The sequence below is a fragment of the Prionailurus bengalensis genome, chromosome E1, assembly GCF_016509475.1.
Source record: "Prionailurus bengalensis isolate Pbe53 chromosome E1, Fcat_Pben_1.1_paternal_pri, whole genome shotgun sequence".
In the NCBI taxonomy this organism is placed as follows: domain Eukaryota; kingdom Metazoa; phylum Chordata; class Mammalia; order Carnivora; family Felidae; genus Prionailurus; species Prionailurus bengalensis.
The window spans coordinates 34,400,932-34,412,917 of NC_057347.1; the positions used below are offsets into that span (position 1 = coordinate 34,400,932).

The 11,986-nt window shown below is 36.4% G+C and overlaps 1 protein-coding gene across 8 annotated transcripts in view; it reads left to right on the top strand.

Annotated features, from left to right (window-relative positions):
- SPAG9 (sperm associated antigen 9) overlaps nucleotides 1–11,986 on the top strand; it is a 134,027-nt gene that overhangs the window by 31,073 nt on the left and 90,968 nt on the right. For 6 of the 8 annotated variants that reach the window (XM_043584048.1, XM_043584050.1, XM_043584045.1 and 3 more), the window contains exon 2: nucleotides 3,554–3,674. In XM_043584048.1, coding sequence (XP_043439983.1) covers nucleotides 3,554–3,674 — 121 coding nt within the window. Of the gene's footprint in view, nucleotides 1–3,553; nucleotides 3,675–11,945 lie in introns of those variants that run through there. The other 2 variants (XM_043584057.1, XM_043584058.1) reach the window with 2 other exon arrangements.

Below are 11,986 nucleotides of genomic sequence, written 5' to 3' on the forward strand. Positions count from 1 at the left end.
TTTCTGCTTACTTAACCCAGATATAGCAGTTCAGTTAGCCATGGGAGCATCATTTTCAAAGCAGGCCAAAAAATAATCACTTTTTCTTATTAATTCTTAGTCTTTGCTTGTGTCCTCTGGCAAAATGTTGAAATAATTTATACAGACTTCATCAGCAACATCCTATTGTACAGCTATTGATTTTCTGTTCGACATAACCTTTATATCTCCTGTTTGCATTCAGTTTGTAGCCAGTGAACACCTTCTGAAGGCAGGGATAGTGTGGTAATCACAGTCATGTTCCACGTGCCCGGCACAGAGTAGATAGGAGACATTTTTTGAATGATTGAATGAATGAATGAATGATTTGTCCAGTTGCCTCTTGTCTTACATTTACTGAAACTTTTACCCCTTTTACTTAGGGTCATCTTTGGGTTAGTATTCTGGAAAAGTAAACAATGGTGGTTTGAGGCTTCCCAGAAGCCTCACAAATATGGAATATGTTAATAAAATGTATAGGGCATGGGTGCTAAATGTGTGGTTTGTGGAAGGACTTAAGGGCTCCCTGAGTCTCTGAGAAAAAATAGGCAGAACTCGGGTTGGATGCAGGCATTTTTTCTGGGGAAACACGGTTCATGGATATATCAAATTACCAAATGGGTCTGCGGACCTCTGGATGATTAAGAACCAATGTTTCCGAGGTTATAGGTTTCAAACGTCCAAAGATCAGGAAAATGTTCTCTAATATAAGGAAATCAAATGGCTCTTGAGGGAAAGTAGATGAGTATGTTAGGGTTCTTTCAGTTTCTTATGCCAGAAACCATCTCAAATAAGCTTATGTAAAATAGGAATGCATTGGGTTATGTAACTGAAAAAATAAAAACGACTGGAAAATGCTGGCTCCAAGAACTACTGAATCTAGGACTCAAATAGTACCTTTGATTAGGATTTTATTCCTCCTTGCTCTTTGTTTTTCTTTATATTGGCTTCATTTCTCAGGCTCGTTCTTTCCGTATGTTGGAAAAAAGATGTCCCTCTGCAGCTTAAGCCTGCTAATAAATTCTTAAGAGTTTGTGATTCCAGAGGAAAAGAGGTAGTATTCTTTCTAATAACTGGCAGGTATCCTGGAGAAGAATGAGCTGTCTGGCTCAAGTCATATGCCCACCTCTAGGGAGATGGAGTCCTCACCAATTAAATTATATGGACTGAATAGAGTTAGCGTGGAACTGGAGAGAAGTTACAAAGGAGGGCAATGTGTGCAGACAAAAAACAGTGTCCACTATAGTGACTGAAAAGTTTCAGGACAGATAAAGCAAGTAATGAACAAGAAATTTCATATTAAAACTAGGGTGTATTTAGTGATATCTAAGTTTTCTTGTGAACTCTATATTTTTCTATAGGGGCTTCAGTTTTTTACTCTGAAAGTTTTTTTAAAATTTGTTTATTCATTCATTTCTTTAACAAATATTTGAGCTGTCATCATTCTTTGTACCGGGAATACAACAGCAAAGAAAACAAAAATCCCTACCCTCATGGAGTCTACATTCTAGTGAGGCAAAGCAGATAATAAATAATTACCGAAATTTATAGTATGTTAGATGAGAGTAAGTGCTGGAGAGAAGAAAAGCAGAGAGGTAAGTAGGGACTGGGTAACTGCAGTTTAGTTAGTAAGTAACTTAGTAACTAAGTTACTAAGTAAGTAAGTTAGTAAGAAGGTGACATTTGAACAAAGATGTTAAGGAGGTGAGGAGGGAGCAAGCCAATTGGATATGTGGAGGAAGAGATTCCAGACTGTAGGAAGCAGCTGCAAAGGTTCTTCAGGGAAGCTTGAACTAGACTGTGAGGGAGGTGGGGTGGGGAGAGGAAGAGTAGAAGAGGATGATGTAGATTGTGTTGGTCATGGGAAGCTATGGTAAAGATTTTGGTAGAACGTAAGTAATCTCAGGATTTTGAGCAGAGGAGTAAACTGATCTGACTTACCCCCCTTTTTTTAAAAGTATTTATTCGTTTTGTAAAGTAATCTCTACACCCAACATGGGGCTTGAACTCAAGACCCTGACATCAAGAGTTGAATGCTCTACCAACTGAGCCAGCCAGGCGCCCCATCTGACTTACTTGTTAAAGGTTCACTCTCACTACTGTGTTGAGAATGTGTTGTAGGGGCAACGGTGGAAGTAAGGACATTGGCTAGGAGGCAGTTGCTGTGGCCTTAATCCAGGCAATAGATAGTGGTAGCACAGACCACGCTGATGGTGGTGATGATGAAAAGTAGTTGGATCTAAAGGTAGATTTGCTAATGGATTGGATATGAGGTGTTAGAGAAAGAGAAGATTCAAAGCTGACTCAAGTTTTGAGCCTGAACAATTGACCACAGTAATTAAAGGAGCTAGCTAACACCAAGAGGAGCAAGCTTTGACATGTTGAGGTTAAGATGCTTATTAGACATTCAGATGAAGTTGTTCAGTAGGCAGTTGGACATGTAAATCTGGAATTGAGGTCTAGGCTAGAGACTGGACTAGAAATTTGGAGGTTGTCAGCATATAGTTAGTATAGTTAGCCATGGAACTGGATGAGATCATCAGAGAATAAGAGTAAACAACGAAGAGAAAAAGTTATCCAAGGACTGACCTTGTGAATGTTAAGAAATTGGGGAGAGGGGCGCCTGGGTGGCGCAGTCGGTTAAGCATCCGACTTCAGCCAGGTCACGATCTCGAGGTCTGTGAGTTCGAGCCCCGTGTCAGGCTCTGGGCTGATGGCTCGGAGCCTGGAGCCTGTTTCCGATTCTGTGTCTCCCTCTCTCTCTGCCCCTCCCCCGTTCATGCTCTGTCTCTCTGTCCCAAAAATAAATAAAAAAACATTGAAAAAAATTTTTTAAAAAAGAAATTGGGGAGAACAGAAAGAACCAACAAAGAAGACCAAGAAGGAACCACCAGTAAAGTAGAAGGAAAACAAAGTCCTGGAAGCCAAATAAAAAAAAAAAAAAAGTTTTAAGGAGTGAGTGATCAGATGTCAAATGATACTGATAGAAGAATTAAGATGAAGAGACTGAGATTTAGTGATAATCTTCTTGACAAGAACAGTTTCAGTAAATTGAATTTTTGGTGAAGTTATTTCTAGTGAGTTCTCTTTTTCTCAGGAATTTAAACTCCATAGTTCAGGTAATCTAGAATCATTAAACAATTGAACAAATATTTATTGACATGTCATCATTCTATAGTTCTCCATTTGTTGCACATGTTCTGTACAGCAATATGTAAAAAATTATGTCTTTAACTCATGAATATGCAAATATGCTAGTTAAAGTATTCATAAATTTGGAGTAGGATGTGTGTATTTTCTTTGGAATGCCAATGATATGAAGTGGAAGCACTTCATAAACTACTGTGTCATCTTTTTCCTTCTATATTTGGATGTTTTTATAGAGAAACTAAAAATCAACCTAAGTTCCTGATTCTGAGATCTTTCTGGGTAGTTAATGCCTAATTGTGATTCTTGATACCAACAAATACAGGAATTGATAATGTTAAAAAATTTTCATTTCTCTAATGAAAATAACACTTTTCTTTTCTATTAGAAATTCATTGAATTTGAAGACTCTCAAGAACAGGAAAAAAAGGATTTACAGACCCGAGTGGAATCTTTAGAATCTCAAACAAGACAGCTTGAACTCAAAGCAAAAAACTATGCTGACCAGAGTAAGTAAAAATACTTCTCCTCTGTAATTGCACATTAAAGAGTGGGCTCTAATAGTGCAATGACTCATCTTGACATTTGACTGGTGTTCCAAGTATATGCTTGGAATTGTCATCCCAGGCTGAAGAGTGAGACCTGGAAGCTAGGCTTAGTCCTTTTTTGTTCACATTTTCACATGGTACTGATGTCTACAGAAATGACTAAATCAAAGATACATTTAAGACTCTCTTCTTCAATTTAGCTCTGAGCCTTTGTTGGTGGTTAACATTATACTATATCCATTATTCAGGATTCTGATGTGTGTGCATGTGGATCATTTCTTCTGATTTTGATCAATTACACAAAGTGCCATTGCTTTCTGTATTGCTTTGAAATTTAAAAATGTGACAAAAACTCTAGCTCTGAAGTGTGTGTAATAGAATTACTGACTTTTGGGGGCATCTGGCTGACTTGGTAGGGCATGTGACTCTTAATCTCGGGGTCGTGAGTTCAGGCCCCACTTTGGGCACAGAGTTTACTTAAAAAAAATACTTCTTCATTTTGTTCTTTTCTAGTGGAAAACCGAGGGAGTTTAAAGGAACAGAATATCATTTTTCAGAATTAGTTCATTTTTAAGTACAATTTTATCTTATTTTTGATTTAAAAATAACTATTGTTTCAAACTCCAAGGATGATTTCTCTTTTTGGCTAATGAAAGTGGACCTAATTAAGTCAAAATTAGAAAAAGAAATGGGGAGAAACTTGATGGCCTATTTTCGTGTTTGATTTGGGCAGGCAGAGGAGCTCTCCAGTTTTCCCTCCCAGCACTGTAAACTCTCAGAATCCTTGGGAGTGAGAGGTGGCCCATAGTTCTTCCTACATCAACCATTAAGGCTACATAGTGACACCTGCTGTCAAGGACAGGAATTCGTGGTGGCTAAACCTCACTGACTACCAGGCTTGGACTGTGATAACTGACTGCTTCTTCTAGCATTCTGGAATGGCCTAATAGAGCTAAATCCTGAATCACTTGGAATCTGGAGTTCAATCATTGTAGAATTCAAGGAGAACTGACATGGCTATTAAGCAGATGTCATAGAAGGGAGCCAGTGGATGTTTGGTTACAGAAGCCAATTACAGTGAGACAAAATGAGCCATATGTCTTCTCTTTGTACTTTTAGGCTTGTAGATACCTAGAGGGCCCTATCTTTTCCTTTTTTCACATTGAATGTATCGAATGACTTCTGTGATTCCACTATAGAAATTTAAGGGGGGTAGGCGCCTGACTGGCTCAGAGTGTGATCAAGACTGGCTCTTGTAAGCCAGTTGTGAGTTCAAGCTCCAGATTGCATGTAGAGCCTTCTTAGAATAGAAGAGAATGGATTGGAATGGATTGGAATGGATTGGAATGGATTGGAATGGAATGGAATGGAATGGAATAAATTACTTCAGGAATTTAAGGTCTTAGAGAGCTGGATGATGGACTCCACAGTGCATACACTAACAAATATATTACTGGAGTCACATTGCTGAGTACCACTCCTCTAGAGAAACAGTCTTGTGGCAGTCGCAAGCTTTTGGTACATTTCAAGAGTTGAGCATTCTCTAGTTAAAGAAGAAGAAAAATTAGCTGTTGAGATAATATTTTAATCCTAACGTGATTGTGTTTTATATCAGAGATTGTATTGTATTTTAGAACCAGACACTAAAGGCACAGTTGACAACCTCATTGTTCTACTTACTGTATTTTCCTCTTGATTCCTGAAGAGTTCCAAATTTTGGATTAAGACCTAGAAAGGAACTTCTTGTCTAGAATCCTTTTATACAGTAAGTAATCTGTTCGAATGATAAGGGAGATATTATAGGAAGAATTCCCCTGAAGCATTTTTCTTACGTTCAAAGGAAATACTGCTACTTTTTTCACAAAAGTACCTAAATGGCATAAATTACTAATTTTTTTCACATACACTTTATCCCTTTAATTACTAAAATTTCGAAAACCTGCTTCCTGTTCCTTTCTAGTATATATAAACAAAATAAGCAATCTCTTAATTAACATTTGTTATCCGGTCCAGTGAATCATATCCAACTTTTTTGGAATTGTCATGCTGGGTGGTATCTTTCTTCTCATTTCTCTCTGAGAAGTACTGATTACTAGTGTTTTCCATCTTAATTTAAAGTAATTAAAAAAATAAGGTATGGGGCGCCTGGGTGGCGCAGTCGGTTAAGCGTCCGACTTCAGCCAGGTCACGATCTCGCGGTCCGTGAGTTCGAGCCCCGCATCAGGCTCTCGGAGCCTGGAGCCTGTTTCTGATTCTGTGTCTCCCTCTCTCTCTGACCCTCCCCCGTTCATGCTCTGTCTCTCTCTGTCCCAAAAATAAATAAAAAACATTGAAAAAAAAAAATTAAAAAAAAAAATAAATAAGGTATCATTTAAAAAATAATTGCTAATTCTCTAGGCAAGTGATGAAGAAATTCTTCAAGTAGATGTGGTCTTTGAGCTAAATTTAATCTGAAACTTTATTATTTAATTTCGTTAATAATGTAATATCCCACCAAGAAATTCTCTCCCTGGGAGTTTATCCCAGTTTGAAATAAATCTTGGTGTCTAAATAACAGTTAAAAAGAACTTGTAACTGTGGTTAATCAAAATTGACCGTTCAGATGCACAAAGCTTGTAACACTAGATCTCTTGGCTTGTGAGCTGAGGCTTTAATGAGTCGTGTTTTATTAATGCTTGTCTCCTCCCTTTTCCTTTGATATCTTGGAATATTTTTCTTTTGCATCTGGTTGCTTTCTTCTCTCTTCCTTCTGTTTTTTCTTTAAGCTTTAACGGGGTATAATATGAAATCTTAGTGTATTTTAAAATTTTCTTCCAAGACTTTATTTTACCACATTTAAATATCTGAAAAAAATTAGGGGAGGAAAATAATTTGAATGTTTTTTCATTTTATGCTCTTAGTTTTTCTCTCCCTCCGATCTCTAAATGAGTCAAAGCTCCTTATTTTTAAAAAAGGTGGTGGTAGGAGGTAATCTTTTCATTTATATTTTTACCCTTCCTGACTTATTGAGATGTAATTGACAAATAAGATGGTATATATTTCAAGGGTGCAGTGTGACAGCTTGATATACATATACGTTACAAAAGGACTCTCACAATCAAGTTAACAAATCTGTCACCTGAGGATTGTTTTTTTTTAATTTTAATTTTTGTGGTGAGAATGCTTAAGATTTAGTCTCTTAAAAATCCAAATATATACTGCAATATTATTAACTGTAGTCACCATGTGATATGTGAGATCCTAAGAATGTATTCATCTTATAACTTAGAGTTTGTAGGCTTTGGCCTAGATCTCTGATAGGAGATAATCTTTAAGTATCACCAGTTCCCTACCCTTTTGGAAAACCAGGACGGGAAATATGTTTTTTAAAAGATGAGAACAGGTGCCTGGCTGGCTCAGTCGGTTAAGCGTCCAACCCTTGATTTTGGCTCAGGACATGATCTCATGGTTCACAAGATTGAACCCTCTGTTGGGCTCTGCACTGATGGCATGGAGCCTGCTTGGGATTCTCTCTCTCCATCTCTCTGTGCCCCCATCTCACTCGTGCATCTCTCTCTGTCAAAATAAATAAACTTAAAAAAAAAAAAAAGATGAAAACAAATGTAAACCAGTGTATGTAAAAGAGTATATGAATACTTTTTTGTATGATAGGCAACAGAATATCCAGACTACTTCATCTTATCAGTTTAAAAAAAAAATTTTTTTTTTCAACGTTTATTTTTGGGACAGAGAGAGACAGAGCATGAACGGGGGAGGGGCAGAGAGAGAGGGAGACACAGAATCGGAAACAGGCTCCAGGCTCTGAGCCATCAGCCTAGAGCCCGACGCAGGGCTCGAACTCACGGACCGCGAGATCGTGACCTGGCCCTGGCTGAAGTCGGACGCTTAACCGACTGTGCCACCCAGGCGCCCCATCTTATCAGTTTTTTAAAAGAATATATCGTGATTGTTACAGTTACTGTAATGCAATATATATTTGTATTGTCTTAAACTTTCAGTTTTGAGTGTATTTTTTGTGTTTCTAACATCTGTAATAAAAACTTAAGGCCACAGAAATTACTGATAATGGTATTTATAATAGAGGAGGGATGGGTGCAGTTTTTTCTGTTTAGTGCCATTTTTTGCATGCAATATGATAGCAGTATCTTGTCTAATTTCTGTGTTTATATTTGTATGCTAAGAGTCTTTAATTTTAGAGACTCTCTGTCACTTGTGATTAATATGTTTTAGGACACATATCCTCTTTAAAAAGTAGCCACAATGAAAGTCCCAAGTTCTGCTTTGAAGATTACTTCCTGTATTAAAAGGGGAAATTTTGGTTGTAGTCACTTGCTTTTGAGAAGCAAGAAAACATCAAGAAATAGGAACTGAATTAAAGGACATACTTTACGGCTTTTGATAGCATGGAATCTCTCAGGTTGTGGTATGATTTCACAATGTTGAGAAGTTGAGTCTATAAAAATTTTGTTACAGTTTTGTGGTCATGTTTAATTTTGGAGATTTCTAGTTGCTCTCTTTTCAAAATTTGAACTATGTAGGATATGTTTTGGTTTTTCCAACACGAATAAAGCATTTTTTAAAATGCCACTTTATATGATTTCTTATCTGGGAGTAACAATAATGCTTCTTTGTAGTTAATGTCTTGTGAGCCTTAAGGAAGAATCAGAAACATATATGGAGTGGAAAAATGAAATTGTGGGTTGAGAAAGGCCTGTCGGTTCTTGACAACTATGCAAGGAGTCTATAATCAGCCTTGCTATTCAAGATGTGGCATAATGGGTTCTTCATCACAAAATACTTTATATTCGTTAGTTCTTTTGTATATTGAGTACTTCTGTCTTGTAAGCCAAATATTACCTTAAATGAGCCAAGTAAATATAGATAGTTAAAAATATCATACTGCTATATGCCTGGCATTTAGCTTGGTACAGAAGAGTATGTTTGTGGTACAGAAGAATGTAATACGGTCATTGCAGTCAAAGAACTCCATATCATGGGGGGAAGGGCTGTATGTGACCATCTAGTCTTTTCCCATACGTGCTATGTTTTTATATCACTTCAGTTAGAGTGTATGTATAACTTTGTATCTTTTCCTTAACTCTGTCGTGTTTCTCTTGTATAATCTTTATTCTTTTTTAAATGTGTGCCTACACCCATCATCCAGAAGCTATGCCATCTATTATCAATTCTTGTTTTCTCTGGAGAACTATGTTTTCTCCTTTATTCTAGTGAGAATTATTTAATGGCCACTTTGTTTTTTTTACCTTGGCTTCTGGAAACTCAGAACAAACTTAGAAGTGCAACCATAAGGACTAGTTTGTTGGACCTTACCTGGTTGGCATTTTTAAATTGTTTCTTTTTTTTTTTTTATCTGTATTTTACACACTTATAATGAATTGTTAGGATATATTCTTATAAGCTATCTCAAATCCTTTGTGGAATGAAAGAATGAATCAGGGTAAAAATAAATACAGGTAAACTAAAGCAAATTTCTGTTGGCTAGTTGGACACTTTTTCCAGTGTAGTGAATCATATTGGAGTAAATATTTTTTCAAACCTATAGGTTTCTTTATCTTTTGGTAATTTTCTTAGAATATATTTAAGGAAGCAGGGCAAGGAAGAGGAATATTTTAGTGGTTCTTGATTTATAATAGTGTTTGGTCATTTTTAATACGAACAGAATTGGAGAAGTAAGGTTTAGTAGCATATTTCATTTTGTTCATCATAACTTATGACTTTGACTCATTATTTGCAACATATTAACACACAGAGCTGATATGGAATCATTTATTGTTTGATTCTCTCTTGAGAAAACTGTTTCCCTTAAGCTCCTTGAATTTATAACAGGTGACTTTCCCTTGAATTGTGGATGTGATGGCAGTGATTTTAAGCTACTTAGGAAGTATTCTCTGAATCTGGTCTTCCTTCCTTTGAATACAAACCTATTTTTAAAAATTAAACGGAAAAATGATTTTTGGATAATTGATGACATTTGTGGTGGAGCTTTATTCTGGCCTTTATCTCTTTCCACCCCCTCCCCCCAAACAACATTCATTTGTTTTTTAAATTTGGTATCAAGATCATAGTCTAATAAGTTACTTTCAAATACCTTGAAACATATATTATTATTGGAAGGAAAACACTTTATAAGTATTAGCATATACTAGGTGGAAAGCATGGGGAGGTATTAAAATTATTAATGTACATATTTTCTTATTTTAAAGGAATAAGAGGATTAGGACAGACTTCTAATTCGAGGATTACTCATAAGCCAGGTCTGTCTGTTAATAATGTGAATGGTCAATTGAGAATTTTCACAACACAGAAGAAAGAGAAACCATTTTTAAGTTACCAGGTATAGATTCATACCAGTTAATAGTTAGAAGAGCCTAAATATTTTCTGTCACTGTTTTTCAAATCACTTAGAAAAAATGCCTTCAGGTTAAGAAAAGGCTTTATTAGCGCCTTTCCTGGGCTTTGTGATTGGCAGTAAATGTTAATATTCTGAGGATTTGAATAATATTGTAGTAAGTCACTTTTTCCACTTTAATTTTTTCTTGTCATTAGGCAATCTCTTCTGTATTATTTTTACAATTATTAAAATAGAAAACTGATGATTTGTATTTTTGTTGAAAGCAGATTTTTAATAAGGCGGCTTTAGGAGTTTTATATCTCCTGATTTAAAAAAGTGGCAAAATAAGCGCCTGGGTGGGCTCACTCACTTAAGTGTCTGACTCTTGATTTCAGCTCAGGTCACGTTCTCACAGTGCATGAGATGGAGACCCACGTCCCTAGCGCAGAGCCTGCTTGGGATTTTCTCTCTTTCTCAAAAATAAATAAATAAACTTTACCCCTCCCCCCCCCAAAAAAAGGAATACATTATACAGAAAGTTTGTGTTTTTTTTAAGTTACCTTTGGGGCATTTGAATGGCTCAGTTGGTTGAAAGTTCCGGTTCTTGATTTCGACTCAGGTCATGATCCCAGAGTTGTGGGATTGAGCCCCACGTCAGGCTCCACGCAGAACTTGGAGCCTGCTTAAGAGTCTCTCTCTCTCTTTTTCCCCTCTCCCCCTCCCCCCAATAAAAAATAATAAAAAACTAAAAAATATTTTAAATAGCTACTTTTTAAGTTCATTTAGCTTAAATCTACTTCTTTGCAATATTAAGAACCTCTAAATGTTTAATAAATTTTATACAAGGGTTTCTTTTTTAAGAGCCTATATCTGAGAGGGAAAGTAGAAAATTAAGCACAGGATAATTGATGCAAACACTAGCATTTTATTACTTCTGCTTCATTAAGTAATATCCTATGTGGTCTTCAGATCTGTTTTATGTTTCATTGTCTGTATTTGGACTCTCTCATTTCTGTAGTCTAGTGTTGTCTATTGAGAAGCTTAAGGTTATAGTTTATAATTAATATCCAGAGCTAAAGTTTCAGAGAAAATTAATTTTATGACTAACGGTGAAGAGATTTATGGTGATTTAGCTTAGAGAACAGAATAAAAAATGATTTGATTACTTCAAACATATAAAGGTATAGGTAAAGAAGATACCAAGTTGTTTTTCTGTAATTTTGGAAGGTTAAATTAGAGAAAATATATTTGTTGGTTTTGGTTGATCATGAGGAAGTATTTCTTAACCTTGAAGGTAAGGTGATACATAGGAATGTGTGCTAGGGGAAAGCATGGACTCTTCCTACATAGAGACTTTAGGTAGGAGAGTAGCCACCTTTCGGACGTGGATGGATTAGGTAACATCTTCAAGACAGAGACTAGGTCAGATCTCTACCATGGAGATTCTTTGAAGTTACTCTACTCTGTTTTTAGGATAGGATCATCAATTCATGAGAATTCTTTAGCATTTCATGTTGTCATTGATTAATAACATCTATCTGTCTGAAAGTCTTTTGAATTTTAGAGACACGGTGTAGGACGTAGTTGGCAGAGGAGAGGCTTTTATTACTGTTTTGGTGTGGTTGTCTGAGATTTGTTTTCTCTTAAGTCGGCATTTGATTCTTGCTTACCTGTTGAGACTTCCGATGCTCAATTGTTCAAGGAAAGGCTTCTGAAAGACCATTGCCAATCTTTTGAGGCCAAATAACCATTGGATTATCTGCCTTCCATGAATAGTAAGGACTGATGATTCCTTTTGAGAAGGCAAATAATGAGTTGGATACGGCATTCTAGCAGGTCTGTTTCTCTTTCTTCCCCCCATAGGCCTATCAGCAGTCTGATGGGGCAGAAGACAACAGAGATGGAAGGTGTTCCAAACTTG